General features: G+C 42.5%; 1 protein-coding gene across 7 annotated transcripts in view; it reads right to left on the reverse strand.

The window, feature by feature from the left end:
• Positions 1-19,849, reverse strand: part of LOC121549043 (unconventional myosin-VI) — a 130,409-nt gene that overhangs the window by 77,135 nt on the left and 33,425 nt on the right. For all 7 annotated transcript variants that reach the window (XM_041860843.2, XM_041860842.2, XM_045210257.1 and 4 more), the window contains exons 2-4: positions 8,065-8,199; positions 615-684; positions 4-77 (exon numbers count right to left, since the gene is read on the reverse strand). In XM_041860843.2, the coding sequence (XP_041716777.1) occupies positions 4-77; positions 615-684; positions 8,065-8,181 (261 nt within the window). In that variant the 5' untranslated portion in view covers positions 8,182-8,199. The remainder of the gene's footprint in view (positions 1-3; positions 78-614; positions 685-8,064; positions 8,200-19,849) is intronic.

The following is a 19,849-nucleotide window of genomic DNA, read 5'->3' on the forward strand; positions in this document are numbered from 1 at the left end:
TACATAAATTTTGTCTTTACTATACCGCACGCGGACGTTGTTTAATAGAGTGGCTTCATTCAAGTACATCAAAGAACCTGAAAAACAACAGTAATTACAAGCTGTCAAAGAAGAGGATGGATCGAAATGGAAAACACATAAGAACATAATGTCACAAAATGGCATTCCTAAATCCTCTGTGGAAATTTTTTTTTGGGGTAACAGTTTCAGGGTTGTAATAGAGTTCATTTAAGCAATAAGGCATGAGGGTGTGTTACCACGTGGCCAATATACCACGGCTAAGGGCTGTTCTTATGCACGACGCAACACGGAGTGCCTGGATACAGCCCTTAGCCGTGGTATATTGGCCATATACCACAAACCCCCGAGGTGCCTTATTGCTATTAAAAACGGGTTACCAACGTAATTAGAGCAGTAAAAATACATGTTTTGTCATACCCGTGGTATACGGTCTGATATACCACGGCTGTCAGCCACTCAGCAATCAGGGCTCGAACCACCCAGTTTATAATACTTCGTATAGTGCTGCAAAACCTCTTAGGTGTTCATTAGGGTAACTTTATGAGATGGTCAGAAACATAAAAGCAATAGAAGTGTTTGTGCTATAAACTCACAGTTGTCTTCCACATGTTTGTTGACATCATCCTCAGCTGGGAACACTTGGTTGATCTGGGCCGTAAAGCTCTGTCAAAACAAGATGGACGTGAAACAGGATTAAATCATCTGTACAACTTTAGTATTTCACTATGCTGCTAACACTATGCTGTTCTCTTTCTAATGTATTAAAGTTGAGGAGTTGGTCGCTAACTACATAAATAAAAGTATGGGGCCTAAAATACCAAACAATGCACAAAGGAGCGAGATGCATGAGTAAATCAACCCATTAAGTCTATTTGGATTCCAATCAATGTGCCTGCTTTTAACAATATAAGTCAGTCATCTTTTCAAGTCTGTCAACGTGTTCTTTTTGCAATCCCAAGTTCCCAATGGGTCACTCAAAACACTGACTGTTCAAGAAGGCCATCGCTTCAAAGGGCCCTGGTGTACGCAGCAGTGAGTGACACATCAAGGGACAATGAATTATTTGGAGAGAGGCAGAAACAGGATCTGGGGGCTGGGAGTTAACTAGTGAGGTGCTGTGGAGGCTGGCTGCAAGCTGCAGCCCCTCCCCTCTTCAGGCCCACAGTTGTCGGTCAGCACCTCCACTGCAGAGCACAGCCCCATGCATTATTCATTAGCATTATCAGCACACATGCATGGCCCAGGACAAACAATACATCTAGCTACATGTGCCCATAGGCAGGGCTTGTGTTGTGAGGCTGGAGCTAGTTTGGTGTTACTGGTGTGTGTGTGTGTGTATATATATATATATATATATATATATATATATATATATATATATATATATATATATATATATATATATATATATATATATATATGTGTGTGTGTGTGTGTGTGTGTGTGTGTGTGTGCGCGTGTGCATGCGCATGTTACTTATAGCATGTGTTTAAGGTAAACATCTGGTGAGTACTACGGGTTATTTAGGAATCATAAAAACACATTGCGATTGAAAGTTAGCGTGACTCAGCATATGAGAGAGCACTAGCAGGTTAACCAAGTTGATGAGTTTGTTTATTAATCTTTATTCAATCTACCAATAGGTGCCCTTCTTTGCGAGGCATAGGAAAACCTCCCTGGTCTTTGTGGTTGAATCTGTTTTTGAAATTCACTGCTCGACTGAGGGACCTTACAGATAATTGTATGTGTGGGGTACAGAGATGAGATAGTGATTCAAAAGTCCTGTTAAACACCATTATTGCACAGAGTGAGTCCATGCAACTTATTATGTGACATGTTAAGCAAATGTTTACTCCTGAACTTATTTAGGCTTGCCATAACAAAGGGGTTCAATACTTATTGACTCGAAAAACATAATTCCACTTTGACATTATGGGGTATTGTGTGTAGGGCAGTGACAAAACATCTCAATGTAATCAATTTTAAATTCAGGCTGTAACACAACAAAATGTGGAAAAAGTCAAGGGGTGTGAATACTTTCTGAAGACATACAGTGCATTCATGTTCATGGAAATATGAACAAACATACAGTGAAATCCCTTTTGAACTACTAGGCTAACCAAAGCTAGTTTAAGATGGCTGGCTGCACCTTTCTCCTTCTGCATGGATACATTGTTCTTACCACATTCATAGACGCCAACTGCTTTAGCACCTATTGACGATAGTACCTTCTGACTGGGGCAGTTTTGGTAAGAGCCCCGACGCTTGCTGTAAACATTAACACCCACCACTTGCGGTACTGTTTTGGAAACATAAGGAAGGTACGTTTCATATCAGCGAGAAATAATAAACAAAAAAACACACCTTTAAATTACTACACACCTTTATAGGGTTAGTGTTCCCACAGGGCCATATCACCATGTTACAGCGCTTGTTTACAGGAAACAGACGGAAGACAGAGGCGACCACCTACGCTAATTAGCCATCTTGTGTGCTCCAAACACCTGTGTGTAAGCGTAACTTGGGAAGTGTAGTTTCGTCAGATGGAGGCACACACAGCCTTATGGATCTGTGCATAACTGCTACAGTAATTGTATTCTTCAGATAAGGGCCATATGTTTTGAAAGCCGTATCGCAAGCGATGATTATTGACGTTTCTAAACGTTAAAACTCAGCGTCGGGATTGTAGTTTACATGAGCCAGTTGTGGGCGAAGTTAACCGGTGAAAACTGGAGGGTGAAGGCAGAATGCCAGTTTGAGAGCTACATTCTCCTGGCCTGCCCCTATAACACAGCACCAGCTAAAAGCCTTCTGCAACTTGACCTTGTCCACTCCACACGTGGCAAAGACATTTCACCAGGGAAAAATATAATCCTTTATCAAAATTTTTCAGAAGTTAGTTTGGGGAACATACGTGGGGTGACCTTAGACTAGTAAGTGGGTCCGGCGGGCTGTGATGTGTAGATAGCTAGGCCAGGCCAGACACAGCATGTGCATCCCAAATGGCAACCTCTTCCCTACATAGTGCACTTCTTTTGACCAGAGCACTATGTAGGGAATAAGAGTGCCATTTGGGACACAGCCATCCAGAGCCAGCTCCCTCCTGTGGGCCATGGGGACCTGTTGGCATCTCTTTTCTGGGCCAGCAATTTAGGCTCTGTATCAATTGGCACCCTATTCCGTATTTAGTGCACTACTTTTGAAAGCATTGCAATATACAGGGAATAGGGTGCTATTTGGGATGTGTGCTTAGTCTCTCCAATAGAGGCACTGCAAGAAGGTTTTAAAACTTCCTAGAGTGGAGATGCCAAGGTGACGTACAGTCGGTTCATTCTTTCCTGCACTGGCATGTTCCACATTCTGGGCCGAAACTGGCAGGATTCCATAGCACTGAGCCACGTGAGGTGACTGAAGGCAAGAGGAGAGGGGGAGAAGGAGAGGGAGGGAAGGTGAGGCAATGCCCCCTGAATTTGAATCTCTCTCTCTCTCTCTCTCTCTCTCTCTCTCTCTCTGCAGAGTGAAACAGTGAAGAAACCCTATTCCCTTTATAGTGCACCAATTTCAACCAGGGCTCAGGTCAAAAGTAGTGCACTATATAGGAAATAGGGTTCCATTGGGGACCCAGTCTGGGACACATTACCTAACGTTGTGGGCCACAGAGTCGGCCATTGTGGCTCAGGCTGTGTGTGACACGGTGTCACGCACTGAGCAGCCCGTCTCTCCTGACGTCCCCCCTCAAGGGTCTGCCAGGCTGCGTACGCCGCTGCTGCTCTGAGCAGGCCGGGTGTGGAGGAAGGGAGCTGTAGACTGGCACTAACTGGCTGCCGCAGGGACAGAACACACATTGTGCCCCTCACACTGCCTGTTACAGCACAGAACGGACCATAAATGCCAGAGAATGGACACATCCGTTACAAATGACTGAAACACACACACACACAGCTTCCTTCATAATAAAAGATCTGACGGAGTCCCATGATTAATGGGCCGGATGTAAACACTATATGTGAGCAAATTGTTTGAGGAGGACGTTCACTTTATGACAAAGCCACACAAGGAAGTACGAGTTACCATAGAAACTGGGTTTCACTAACTTCAAGAGCGTAATACATTATCTAGCCTAGTGGAAAAGTGAATTAGCTGTGACTGGTGGCTTCGAAGGGAAAGCCTACTTGACCAGGTAAGAGCCACTTTACCTCAGAAACTGGGGCTTCATTTTGTACTAGTGGAGGAGGGTAGTATCTATAAATGACTAAACTACAGCCTCTGGGAGTTTTGATAGCAGATGTTTCACTAGTATGTTAGCTGTTGGATGCTCTTCGTGTCAAGATTAGCTATGTTTCCATGAACTTGTCCAGCGATTTTTGGTTGACATTTAAAAGTTCACATAGAAAATAGATGCGACAATTGACTCTCGGTCAAAATAACTGAATTTAATAATGTCACACGCACATTTTTGAAAACTATTTTACAAAAACCTAGTGTCAAATAAAAATGAAGTGTTACCATTATCCTTTTGAAGGCCCTCGGATCAATTCCCCCAAAAAGAAAATATACACACTACTTGACCAAAAGTACATGGACACCTGCTCGTCTAACATCTTATTTCAAATTCATGGGTATTAATATGGAGTTGGTCCCCCCACTGCTGCTATAACAGCCTCCACTCTTCTGGGAAGGCTTTCCACTAGATGTTGGAACATTGCTGTGGGGACTTTCTTCCATTCAGCCACAAGAGCATTCGTGAGGATGGGCACTAATGTTGGGCGATTAGGCCTGGCTCGCAGTCTGCGTTCTAATTCATCCCAAAGGTGTTCGATGGGGTTGAGGTCAGGCCTCTGTGCAGGCCAGTCAATTTCTTCCACACCAATCTCGACAAACCATTTCTGTAAGGACCTCGCTTTGTGCATCAAATCAAATTTTATTTGTCACATACACGTGTTTAGCAGATGTTATAAAGGGTGTAGCGAAATGCTTCTGCTTCTAGCTCCGACAGTGCAGTAATATCTAACAAGTAGTATCTAACAATTTCACAACATATACCTAATACAAACAAAACTAGTAAGGAATGGAATTTAAGAAAATATACATATGAACAAGCAATGACAGAGCGGCATGGACTAAGATACAGTAGAATATTATAGAATAGAATGCAGTATATACATATGAGTAGTGCAAGATATTTAAACATTATTAAAGTGACTGTAAACATTATTTAAGTGACTAGTGTTCCATTTCTTAAAGTGGCCAGTGATTTCAATAGGCAGCAGCAGCCTCTAATGTGCTAGTGATGGCTATTTAACAGTCTGATGGCCTTGAGATAGAAGCTGTTTTTCATTCTCTCTGTCCCAGCTTTGATGCACATGTACTGACATCGCCTTCTGGATGATAGCGGGGTGAACAAGCAGTGGCTCGGGTGGTTGATGTCCTTGATGATATTTTTGGCCTTCCTGTGACATCGGGTGCTGTATGTGTCTTGGAGGGCTGGTAGTTTGCCCCCGATAATGCGTTCGGCAGACCACACCACCCCCTTGCCGTACCAGGTGGTGATAAAGCCCGACAGGATGCTCTCAATTGTGCATCTGTAAAGGTTTGTGAGGGTTTTAGGTGCCAAGCCGAATTTATTCAGCCTCCTGAGGTTGAAGAGGCTCTGTTGTGCCTTCTTCACCACACTGTCTGCGTGGGTGGACCATTTCAGTTTGTCGGTGATGTGTATCTAAGGAACTTGAAGCTTTCCAACTTCTCCACTGCGGTCCCGTCGATGTGGATAGCGGGGTGCACCCTCTGCTGTTTCCTGAAGTCCACGATCATCTCCTTTGTTTTGTTGACGTTGAGTGAGGGGCTATTTTCCTGGCACCACACTCCCAGAGCCCTCACCTCCTCCCTGTAGGCGGTCTCGTCATTGTTGGTAATCAAGTCTACTACTGTTGTGTCGTCTGCAAACTTGATGACTGAATTGGAGGCGTGCTTGGCCACGCAGTCATGGGTGAACAGGGAGTACAGGAGGGGGCTGAGCACGCACCCTTGTGGGACCCCAGTGTTGAGGATCGGCGAAGTGGAGATGTTGTTTCCTACCTTTACCACCTGGGGGCAGCCCGTCAGGAAGTCCAGGACCCAGTTGCACAGGGCGGGGTTCATACCCAGGGCCTCGAGCTTGATGATGAGCTTGGAGGGTACTATGGTGTTGAATGCTGAGCTATAGTCAATGAACAGCATTCTTACATAGGTATTCCTCTTGTCCAGATGGAATAGGGCAGTGTGCAGTGTGATGGCGATTGCATCGTCTGTGGATCTATTGGGGTGGTAAGCAAATTGAAGTGGGTCTAGGGTGACAGGTAAGGTAGAGGTGATATGATCCTTGACAAGTCTCTCAAAGCACTTCATGATGGCAGAGGTGAGTGCTACAGGGCGATAGTCATTTAGTTCAGTTACCTTTGCTTTCTTGGGTACAGGAACAAACATCAGACTGGGAAAGGGAGAGATTGAATATGTCCATAAACACACCAGCCAGCTGGTCTGCGCATGCTCTGAGGACGCGGCTAGGGATGCTGTCTGGGCCGGCAGGCTTGCGGGGGTTAACATGCTTAAATGTCTTAATCACGTCGGCCACGGAGAAAGAGAGGCCACAGTCCTTGGTAGTGGGCCTCGTCAGTGGCACTATGTTATCCTCAAAGCGGGCGAAGAAGGTGTTTAGCTTGTCTGGAAGCGAGACGTCGGTGTCGGTGACGTGGCTGGTTTTCCTTTTGTAGTCCGTGATTGTCTGTAGACCCTGCCACATACGTCTCGTGTCTGAGCCGTTGAATTGCCATTGAATTGCGACAATGGGGGCATTGTCATGCTGAAACAGGAAAGGGCCTTTCCCAAACTTTTGCCACAATCGTCTAGAATGTAATTGTATGATGTAGCATTAAGATTTCCCTTCACTGGAACTAAGGGGCCTAGCCCGAACCATGAAAAACAGCCCCAGACCATTATTCCTCCTCCACCAAACTTTACAGTTGGCACTATGCATTCGGGCAGGTAGCGTTCTCCTGGCATGCACCAAACCAGATGGTGAAGCGTGATTCATCACTCCAGAGAACGCGTTTCCACTGCTCCAAAGTCCAGCCGACACTACTCCAGCCGACGCTTGGCATTGCGCATGATGATCTAAGCCTTGTGTGTGGCTGCTCGGCCATGGAAACCCATTTCATGAGCTTGTGTGGCCTACCACTTCGCGGCTGAGCCGTTGTTGCTCCTAGACGATTCCACTACACTTTATTTTTTTAAATGGGTAAGTTAGTCTAACGGCCAGCTATCTAAACATAGCAATCATTGTCGAATTACCGGCCAGGGGGCCCCCATTGATTTTGTTGGTCAGTCTTACTCATATCATATTAATACCTGCAAACATTTCTCTCCGCCCCATGGAAAAATGGGCATGCAGACCCCTCATGATGAGTTCAGATTTTTTGTGGCCCCCACCCCCATCAAATATATGCAATATTCAAAATATTATCACATTTCTAGGTATTGCCATGGTCCGTGCCATGGTCAAACTTGCACTCCTGTAGATCTGAAATAATTGGATGGTGAAACTTGCATCCAGCCAACCAGAAAAACAAGGCAAAGCAATTCAGGCATTCTTGAAAGTCAGGACAAGCCTTGTCTTGCAAAGAAACTATTTGATTTAGCAAGCAGTACATATTTAAAATACAAATGTGGAGTGGAAGCCCCCCCTCGTCAATCATGAGTTATTCGAAAAACACTGTTACCATCATAATTTGTCACAATAAAAAGTTAGACTAAAGACAAATCCACCCGTCAAACAGATTATTTTTTAACGTTGAACTTTAGAGCATTTATCCAATAGCTGCCGTTTCCATTGAACTTGTCGTAATGTTTTTTTGGGGGGGTGGGGGGGGGGGTGGGTTGCCTTTGTCAAAGAAACCTGGTGCAATAGAAACCTGCCTACTGATGGCCACCACCACAATTATGTGAATTCTCTATGTGCAAAAAAACGTCTGTTTTCGCGTGTGTGTATATGCGTGTATGATCGCCTACCTTTTGCCCCTGTTTCAGCGGCTCGATGGTCAAGCTGTTTGCGCCTATGTCCACTATGGTCCCCAGCTGGAACCCATCTGCTGGGTGGGGCGCCCACACCGGCTTCCCATCCTCCATTGGACCGCTTGACGAGCACTGCAACACAAGAGGAAAGAAACAGGGGACTGTTAAAGGCCAGTCCACGTTCCTAAAGCCATGAAACAGTTATTCAACAAAAAAAACGTTATTTATCCCCGGATGACAATTAGGCTACAGTTATTACAAATATAATATATAGGTCTAATTGTATGTGTGTGTATATATATATATAGATATTATACACACACACATATATACATACACATACATACACACACTGAGGGAAAATAGTATTTGATCCCCTGCTGATTTTGTACGTTTGCCCACTGACAAAGACATGATCAGTCTATAATTTTAATGGTAGGTTTATTTGAACAGAGAGAGACAGAATAACAATAAAATCCAGAAAAATGCATGTCAAAAATGTTATAAATTTATTTGCATTTTAATGAGGGAAATAAGTATTTGACCCCTCTGCAAAACATGATTTAATACTTGGTGGCAAAACCCTTGTTGGCAATCACAGAGGTCAGACGTTTCTTGTAGTTGGCCACCAGGTTTGCACACATCTCAGGAAGGATTTTGTCCCACTCCTCTTTGCAGATCTTCTCCAAGTCATTACGGTTTCGAGGCTGACGTTTGGCAACTCGAACCTTCAGCTCCCTCCACAGATTTTCTATGGGATTAAGGTCTGGAGACTGGCTAGGCCACTCCAGGACCTTAATGTGCTTCTTCTTGAGCCACTCCTTTGTTGCCTTGGCCGTGTGTTTTGGGTCATTGTCATGCTGGAATACCCATCCACGACCCATTTTCAATGCCCTGGCTGAGGGAAGGAGGTTCTCACCCAAGATTTGACGGTACATGGCCCCGTCCATCGTCCCTTTGATGCGGTGAAGTTGTCCTGTTCCCTTAGCATAAAAACACCCCCAAAGCATAATGTTTCCACCTCCATGTTTGAAGGTGGGGATGGTGTTCTTGGGGTCATAGGCAGCATTCCTCCTCCTCCAAACACAGCGAGTTGAGTTGATGCCAAAGAGCTCCATTTTGGTCTCATCTGACCACAACACTTTCACCCAGTTCTCCTCTGAATCATTCAGATGTTCATTGGCAAACTTCAGACGGGCCCTGTATATGTGCTTTCTTGAGCAGGGGGACCTTGCGGGCGCTGCAGGATTTCAGTCCTTCACGGCGTAGTGTGTTACCAATTGTTTTCTTGGTGACTATGGTCCCAGCTGCCTTGAGATCATTGACAAGATCCTCCCGTGTAGTTCTGGGCTGATTCCTCACCGTTCTCATGATCATTGCAACCACGAGGTGAGATCTTGCATGGAGCCCCAGGCCGAGGGAGATTGACAGTTCTTTTGTGTTTCTTCCATTTGCGAATAATCGCACCAACTGTTGTCACCTTCTCACCAAGCAGCTTGGCAATGATGGTCTTGTAGCCCATTCCAGCCTTGTGTAGGTCTACAATCTTGTCCCTGACATCCTTGGAGAGCTCTTTGGTCTTGGCCATGGTGGAGAGTTTGGAATCTGATTGATTGATTGCTTCTGTGGACAGGTGTCTTTTATACAGGTAACAAGATGAGATTAGGAGCACTCCCTTTAAGAGTGTGCTCCTAATCTCAGCTCGTTACCTGCATAAAAGACACCTGGGAGCCAGAACTCTTTCTGATTAAGATTCAAATAAACACACCATTACAATTATAGACTGATCATGTCTATGTCAGTGGGCAAACTTACAAAATCAGCAGGGGATCAAATACTTTTTTCCCTCACTGTACACACACACACACACACACACACACACACACACACATACACACCACACACACACTACAGTTCAAAAGTTTGGGGTCACTTAGAAATGTCCTTGTTTTCGGAAGAAAGGCAATGTTTTTTCCCATTAAAATAACATAAAATTGATCATACAGTGTAGACATTGTTAATGTTGTAAATGGCTATTGTAGCTGGAAACGGCTGATTTTTAATGGAATATCTACATAAGCGTACAGAGGCCCATTATCAGCAACCATCAGTCCTGTGTTCCAATGGCACGTTGTGTTTGCTAATCCAAGTTTATCATTTTAAAAGGCCAATTGATCATTAGAAAACCCTTTTGCAATTATGTTAGCACAGCTGAAAACTGTTGTGCTGATTTAAATAACAAATAAAACTGGCCTTCTTGAGACTAGTTGAGTATCTGGAGCATCAGCAATTGTGGGTTTGATTACAGGCTCAAAATGACCAGAAACAAATAACTTTCTTCTGAAACTCGTCAGTCTATTCTTGTTCTGAGAAATGAACGCTATTCTATGCGAGAAATTGCCAAGAAACTGAAGATCTCGTACAATGCTGTGTACTACCCCCTTCACAGAACAGCGCAAACTGGCTCTAACCAGAATAGAAAGAGGAGTGGGAGGCCCCGGTGCACAACTGAGCAAGAGGACAAATACATTAGAGTGTCTAGTTTGAGAAACAGGCGCCTCACAGGTCCTCAACTGGCAGCTTCATTAAATAGTACCCGCAAAACACCAGTCTCAACGTCAACACTGAAGAGGCGACTCCGGGATGCAGACCTTCTAGGCAGAGTTGCAAAGAAAAAGCAATTTCTCAGACTGCCCATCTTAATCTTTTCTTTTTATAGGCCAGTCTGAGATATGGCTTTTTCTTTCCAGCCTAAGTGTATGTAAACTTCCAACTTCAACTGTATACATACATACATACATACATACATACATACATACATACATACATACAGTGCCTTGCAAAAGTATTCATCCCCCTTGGCGTTTTTCCTATTTTGTTGCATTACAACCCGTAATTTAAATGGATTTTTATTTGGATTTCATATAATGGACATACACAAAATAGTCCAAATTGGTGAAGTGAAATAAAAAAAATACCTTGTTTCAAAAAATTAAATAACAGAAAAGTGGTGGACAATGACCCTAAGCATACTGCTAAAGCAACACTTGAGTGGTTTAAGGGGAAACATTTAAATGTCTTGGAATGGCCTAGTCAAAGCCCAGACCTCAATCCAATTGAGAATCTGTGGTATGACTTAAAGATTGCTGTACACCAGCGGAACCCATCCAACTTGAAGGAGCTGGAGCAGTATTCCCTTGAAGAATGGCAAAAATCACAGTGGCTAGATGTGCCAAGCTTATCGATTCCAGGCTGTATCATAACTGGCCGTGATTGGGAGTCCCATAGAGCGGCGCACAATTGGCCCAGCGTCATCCGGGTTTGGCCGGTGTAGGCCGTCATTGTAAATAAGAATTTGTTCTTAACTGACTTGCATAGTTAAATAAAGGTTTTTAAAAAATTAGAAGAAAATGGAGAAAAAAAAACAATGACCCAAAACACACGGCCAAGGCAACAAAGGAGTGGCTCAAGAAGAAGCACATTAAGGTCCTGGAGTGGCCTAGCCAGTCCCCAGACCTTAATCCCATAGAAAATCTGTGGAGGGAGCTGAAGGTTCGAGTTGCCAAACGTCAGGCTCGAAACCTTAAATGACTTGGAGCAGATCTGCAAAGAGGAGTGGAACAAAATCCCTCCTGAGATGTGTGCAAACTTGTTGGCCAACTACAAGAAACGTCTGACCTCTGTGATTGCCAACAAGGGTATTACCACTAAGTACTAAGTCATGTTTTGCAGAGGGGTCAAATACTTATTTCCCTCATTAAAATGCAAATCAATTTATAAGATTTATTGACATGCGTTTTTCTGGATTTTGTTGTTGTTATTCTGTCTCTCACTGTTCAAATAAACCTACCATCAAAATTATAGACTGATCATTTCTTTGTCAGTGGGCAAACGTACAAAATCAGCAGGGGATCAAATACTTTTTTCCCTCACATACATACATACAGTTGAAGTCGGAAGTTTACATACACCTTAGCCAAATACATTTAAACTCAGTTTTTCACAATTCCTGACATTTAATCCTAGTAAAGATTCCCTGTTTTAGGTCAGTTAGGATCACCACTTTATTTTAAGAATGTGAAATGTCAGAATAATAGTACAGAGAATGTTTGAAGGTAGGCCTTGAAATACATCGACCGGTACACCTCCAATTGACTAAAATGATGTCAATTAGCCTATCAGAGGCTTCTAAAGCCATGAAATCATTTTCTGTAATTTTCCAAGCTGTTTAAAGGCACACAGTCAACTTAGTGTATGTAAACTTCTGACCCACTGGAATTATGATACAGTGAATTATAAGTGAAACAATTGTTGGAAAAATTACTTGTGTCATGTACAAAGTAGATGTCCTAACCGACTTGCCAAAACTATAGTTTGTTAACAAGAAATTTGTGGAGTGGTTGAGAAACTAGTTTTAATTACTCCAACCTACGTGTATGCACACTTCCGACTTCAACTGTACATACATACATACATACATACATACATACATACATACATACATACATACATACATACATACATACATACATACATACATACATACATACATACATACATACATACATACATACATACATACATACATACATACATACATACATACATACATACATACATACATACATACATACATACATACATACATACATACATACATACATACATACATACATACATACATACATACATACATACATACATACATACATACATACATACATACATACATACATACATACATACATACATACATACATACATACATACATACATACATACATACATACATACATACATACATACATACATACATACATACATACATACATACATACATACATACATACATACATACATACATACATACATACATACATACAGTGGGGAGAACAAGTATTTGATACACTGCTGATTTTGCAGGTTTTCCTACTTACAAAGCATGTAGAGGTCTGTAATTTTTATCATGGGTACACTTCAACTGTGAGAGACGGAATCTAAAACAAAAATCCAGAAAATCACATTGTATGATTTTAAAGTAATTAATTTGCATTTTATTGCATGACATAAGTATTTGATACATCAGAAAAGCAGAACTTAATATTTGGTTTCTTTACAGAGATCATACGTTTCCTGTAGGTCTTGACCAGGTTTGCACACACTGCAGCAGGGATTTTGGCCCACTCCTCCATACCTTCTCCAGATCCTTCAGGTTTCGGGGCTGTCGCTGGGCAATACGGACTTTCAGCTCCCTCCAAAGATTTTCTATTGGGTTCAGGTCTGGAGACTGGCTAGGCCACTCCAGGACCTTGAGATGCTTCTTACGGAGCCACTCCTTAGTTGCCCTGGCTGTGTGTTTCGGGGTCGTTGTCATGCTGGAAGACCCAGCCACGACCCATCTTTAATGGTCTTACTGAGGGAAGGAGGTTGTTGGCCAAGATCTCGCGATACATGGCCCCATCCATCCTCCCCTCAATACGGTGCAGTCGTCCTGTCCCCTTTGCAGAAAAGCATCCCAAAGAATGATGTTTCCCACCTCCATGCTTCACGGTTGGGATGGTGTTCTTGGGGTTGTACTCATCCTTCTTCTTCCTCCAAACACTGCGAGTGGAGTTTAGACCAAAAGCTCTATTTTTGTCTCATCAGACCACATGACCTTCTCCCATTCCTCCTCTGGATCATCCAGATGGTCATTGGCAAACTTCAGACGGGCCTGGACATGCGCTGGCTTGAGCAGGGGGGACCTTGCGTGCGCTGCAGGATTTTAATCCATGACGGCGTAGTGTGTTACTAATGGTTTTCTTTGAGACTGTGGTCCCAGCTCTCTTCAGGTCATTGACCAGGTCCTGCCGTGTAGTTCTGGGCTGATCCCTCACCTTCCTCATGATCATTGATGCCCTACGAGGTGAGATCTTGCATGGAGCCCCAGACCGAGGGTGATTGACCGTCATCTTGAACTTCTTCCATTTTCTAATAATTGCGCCAACAGTTGTTGCCTTCTCACCAAGCTGCTTGCCTATTGTCCTGTAGCCCATCCCAGCCTTGTGCAGGTCTACAATGTTATCCCTGATGTCCTTACACAGCTCTCTGGTCTTGGCCATTGTGGAGAGGTTGGAGTTTGTTTGATTGAGTGTGTGGACAGGTGTCTTTTATACAGGTAACGAGTTCAAACAGGTGCAGTTAATACAGGTAATGAGTGGAGAACAGGAGGGCTTCTTAAAGAAAAACTAACAGGTCTGTGAGAGCCGGAATTCTTACTGGTTGGTAGGTGATCAAATACTTATGTCATGCAATAAAATGCAAATTAATTACTTAAAAAATCATACAATGTGATTTTCTGGATTTTTGTTTTAGATTCCGTCTCTCACAGTTGAAGTGTACCTATGATAAAAAATTACAGACCTCTACATGCTTTGTAAGTAGGAAAACCTGCAAAATCGGCAGTGTATCAAATACTTGTTCCCCACTGCATACATACATACATACATACATACATACATACATACATACATACATACATACATACATACATACATACATAGCTCTGTAAAAAAATAAAAAAGAGACCACTGCAAAATTATCAGTTTCTCTGGTTTTACTATTTATAGGTATGTGTTTGGGTAAAAATAACATTTTTGTTTTATTGTATAAACTATATTGTCATTTAAAGCATTTATTTGCAGAAAATGACAACTAGTCAAAATAACAAACGATGCAGTGTTGTCAGACCTCGAATAATGCAAAGAAAATAAGTTCATGTTCATTTTTAAACAACACAATACTAATGTTTTAACTTAGGAAGAGTTCAGAAATCAATATTTGGTGGAATAACGTCTTGGCATGCTATCCACCAGTCTTTCACATTGATGTTGGGTGACTTTATGCCACTCCTGGCGCAAAAATTCAAGCAGCTCGGCTTTGTTTGATGGCTTGTGACCATCCATCTTCCTTTTGATCACATTCCAGAAGGATTCAATGGGGTTCAGGTCTGGAGATTGGGCTGGCCATGACAGGGTCTTGATCTGGTGGTCCTCCATCCACACCTTGATTGACCTGGGTGTGTGGCATGACGCATTGTCCTGCTGGAAAAAACAATCCTCAGAGTTGGGGAACAATGTCAGAGCAAAAGGAAGCAAGTTTTCTTCCAGGACAACCTTGTACGTGGCTTGATTCATGCGTCCTTCACAAAGACAAATCTGCCCGATTCCAGCCTTGCTGAAGCACCCCCAGATCATCACCGATCCTCCACCAAATTTCACAGTGGGTGCGAGACACTGTGGCTTGTAGGCCTCTCCAGGTCTCCGTCTAACCATTAGACAACCAGGTGTTGGGCAAAGCTGAAAATTGGAATCAGAGAAGATGACCTTACTTCAGTCCTCTACGGTCCAATCCTTATGGTCTTTTGCAAACCTCAGCCTGGCTCTTCTTTGCTTCTCATTGATGAAGGGCTTTTTTCTAGCTTTGCACGACTTCAGCCCTGCCCCTAGGAGCCTGTTTCTAACCGTCCTCGCCGTGCACTTCACCCCAGCTGCCGTTTGCCATTCTTTTTGTAGGTCACTTTGTCATCCTACGGTTGTTGAGTGACATTCGAATGAGTTGGCGGTCATCCCGGTCAGTAGAGTGTCGTTTTCGCCCTCTGCCGGTCTGTAGCTTTGTTGTCCCCAATGTCTGCTGCTTGACCTTGTTCTTATGAACCGCAGTCTTTGAAATTTTAAGGATGGAAGCAACCTGACACTCACTGTATCCCTCTGCCAGTAAAGCCAGAATTGAACCCTTCTTTTCCTCACTCAAAACTTTCCTTTTCAACTCTTTTGGCATGGTCAATATTTTATTTTATTTTATTAATATTACTTTTGAGGTACTATTAGCACTGTTTTGCAAGAGGATAGTGATGATCATACTTTTCCTACAGCAGTGGTTTTTATACTTTTCCTCGTTAAATAAGATTTGGTTCAGATGATCACCTAATCAGTACCTAATTCAGTAGAATGAGGTGTGCCTGTGTTGGAATTCAACAGACACTGGAATGGAATGGCTGTCATACATGTAGAGATGCTGATTTAAGAAAATGTATATATATATATACACAGGTAAAAGTCAGTAAATTAGAATATTTTGAAAAACTTGATTTATTTCAGTAATTGCATTCAAAAGGTGTAACTTGTACATTATATTTATTCATTGCACACAGACTGATGCATTCAAATGTTTATTTCATTTAATTTTGATGATTTGAAGTGGCAACAAATGAAAATCCAAAATTCCGTGTGTCACAAAATTAGAATATTGTGTAAGGGTTACATTTTGAAGACACCTGGTGCCACAAACTAATCAGCTGATTAACTCAAAACACCTGCAAAGGGCTTCAAATGGTCTCTCAGTCCAGTTCTGAAGCCTACACAAACATGGGGGAAGACTTCAGATTTGACAGCTGTCCAAAAGGCGACCATCGACACATTGCACAAGGAGGGAAAGACACAAAAGGTTATTGCAGAAGAGGCTGGCTGTTCTCAGAGCTCTGTGTCCAAACACATTAATAGAGAGGCAAAGGGAAGGAAAAACTGTGGTCAGAAAAAAGTGTACAAGCGATAGGGATCACCGCGCCCTAGTCAAGATTGTGAAAAAAACCCATTCAAAAATGTGGGGGAGATTCACAAGGAGTGGACAGCTGCTGGAGTCAGGGCTTCAAGATCCACCACCAAGAGACGCTTGAAAGACATGGGTTTCAACTGCCGCATACCTCGTGTCAAGCCACTGTTGACCAAGAAACAGCGCGGAAAGCGCCTCACCTGGGCTAAGGAAAAAAAGAGCTGGACTGCTGCTGAGTGGTCTAAAGTCATGTTTTCTGACGAAAGCAAATTTTGCATTTCCTTTGGAAATCGAGGTCCCAGAGTCTGGAGGAAGACAGGAGAGGCACAGGATCCACGTTGCCTGAAGTCTAGTGTAAAGTTTCCACCATCAGTGATGGTTTGGGGTGCCATGTCATCTGCTGGTGTCGGTCCACTCTGTTTCCTGAGATCCAGGGTCAACGCAGCCGTCTACCAGCAAGTTTTAGAGCACTTCATGCTTCCTGCTGCTGACCTGCTCTATGGAGATGGAGATTTCAGGTTCCAACAGGACTTGGCGCCTGCACACAGCGCAAAATCTACCCGTGCCTGGTTTACGGACCATGGTATTTCTGTTCTAAATTGGCCAGCCAACTCCCTGACCTTAGCCCCATAGAAAATCTGTGGGGTATTGTGAAAAGGAAGATGCAGAATGCCAGACCCAACAACGCAGAAGAGTTGAAGGCCACTATCAGAGCAACCTGGGCTCTCATAACACCTGAGCAGTGCCAGAAACTCATCGACTCCATGCCACGCCGCATTAAGTGCAGTAATTGAGGCAAAAGGAGCTCCAACCAAGTATTGAGTATTGTACATGCTCATATTTTTCATTTTCATACTTTTCAGTTGGCCAACATTTCTAAAAAAATCCCTTTTTTGTATTAGCCTTAAGTAATATTCTAATTTTGTGACACACGGAATTTTGGATTTTCATTTGTTGCCACTTCAAATCATCAAAATTAAATGAAATAAACATTTGAATGCATCAGTCTGTGTGCAATGAATAAATATAATGTACAAGTTACACCTTTTGAATGCAATTACTGAAATAAATCAAGTTTTTCAAAATATTCTAATTTACTGACTTTTACCTGTATATATATATATATATATATATATATATATATATATATATATATATATATATATATATATATATATATACACACACACACACACACACACACACACACAATCAGTCAAACATTTTGACACCTACTCATTCAAGGGTTTTTCTTTATTTTTTACTATTTTCTACATTGTAGAATAATAGTGAAGACATCAAAACTATGAAATAACACATATGGAACAAAGTAACCAATAAAGTGTTTACGAAATCAAAATATATTTTAGATTCTTCAAGGTAGCCACCCTTTGCCTTGATGACAGCTTTGCACACTCTTGGCATTCTCTCAACCAGCTTCACTTGGAATGCTTTTCCAACGGTCTTGAAGGAGTTCCCACATATGCTGAGCACTTGTTGGCTGCTTTTCCTTCACTCTGCGGTCCAACTCATCCCAAACCATCTCAATTGGGTTGAGGTCGGGTGATTGTTGAGGCCAGGTCATCTGATGCAGCACTCCATCACTCTCCTTCTTGGTCAAATAGCCCTTACACAACCTGGAGGTGTGTTGGGTCATTGTCATGTTGAAAAACAAATGATAGTCCCACTAAGTGCAAACCAGATGGGATGGTGTATCGCCGCAGAATGCTGTGGTAGCCATGCTGGTTAAGTGTGCCTTGAATTCTAAATAAATCACGACAGCGTCACCAGCAAAGCACCCCCACACCTCCTCCTCCATGCTTCACGGTGGGAACCACACATGGAGATAATCCTCACAAAGACACAGCGGTTTGAACCAAAAATCTCAAATTTGGACACACCGGTCTAATGTCCATTGCTCGTTTTTCTTGGCCCAAGCAAGTCTCTTCTTATTGGTGTCCTTTAGTAGTGTTTTCTTTGCAGCAATTCGACCATGAAGGCCTGATTCACGCAGTCTCCTCTGAACAGTTGATGTTGAGATGTGTCTGTTACTTGAACTCTGTGAGGCATTTATTTGGGTTGCAATTTCTGAGGCTGGTAACTAATGAACGTTTCCTCTGCAGCAGAGGTACCTCTGGGTCTTCCATTCCTGTGGCGGTCCTCATGAGAGCCAGTTTCATCATAGCGTTTGATGGTTTTTGCGACTGCACTTGAAGAAACTTAAAAAGTTCCTGAAATTTTCCAGATTGACTGACCTTCATGTCTTAAAGTAATGATGGACTGTCGTTTCTCTTTGCTTATTTCAGCTGTTCTTGCCATAATATGGACTTGGTCTTTTACCAAAATCGGGCTATATTCTGTATACCACCCCTACCTTGTCACAACACAACTGATTGGTTCAAAAGCATTAAGAACGAAATAAATTCCAAAAATTAACAAGGCACAACTGTTAATTGAAATGCATTCCAGGTGAATACCTCATGAAGCTGGTTGAGAGAATGACAAGAGTGTGCAAAGCTGTCATCAAGGCAAAGGGTGGCTACTTTGAAGAATCTCAAATATAACATATATTTTGATTTGTTTAACACTTTTATGGTTACTACATGATTCCATGTGTGTTATTTCATAGTTTTGATGTCTTCACTATTACTCTACAATGTAGAAAATAGTAAAAATTAAAGAAAAATCCTGGAATGAGTAGGTGTGTCCAAACTTTTGATTGGAACTGTATGTATGTACGTACGTACGTACGTACGTATGTAGGCATGTATGTAGGTATGTATGTACGTACGTACACACACACACACACACACACAAAGTGCATTCGGAAAGGATTCAGATCCCTTGACTTCTCCCACATTGTTACGTTACAGCCTTATTCTAAAATGGATTAAATTGTGTTTTTTACTCAATCTACACACAATACCCCATGATGACAAGGCAAAAACAGGTTTTTAGAAATTTTAGCAAATGTATTACAAATAAAAAACAGAAAAATTACATTTACATAAGTATTCAGACCCTTTACTCAGTACTTTGTTGAAGCACCTTTGGCAGCGATTACAGTCTCGAGTCTTCTTGCGTATGACGCTACAAGCTTGGCACACCTGTAATTGAGGAGTTTCTCCCATTCTTCTCTGCAGATCCTCTCAAGCTCTGTCAGGTTGGAAGAGGAGCGTTGTGCACAGCTACA

The sequence above is a fragment of the Coregonus clupeaformis genome, chromosome 33 (assembly GCF_020615455.1).
Source record: "Coregonus clupeaformis isolate EN_2021a chromosome 33, ASM2061545v1, whole genome shotgun sequence".
Taxonomy (NCBI): domain Eukaryota; kingdom Metazoa; phylum Chordata; class Actinopteri; order Salmoniformes; family Salmonidae; genus Coregonus; species Coregonus clupeaformis.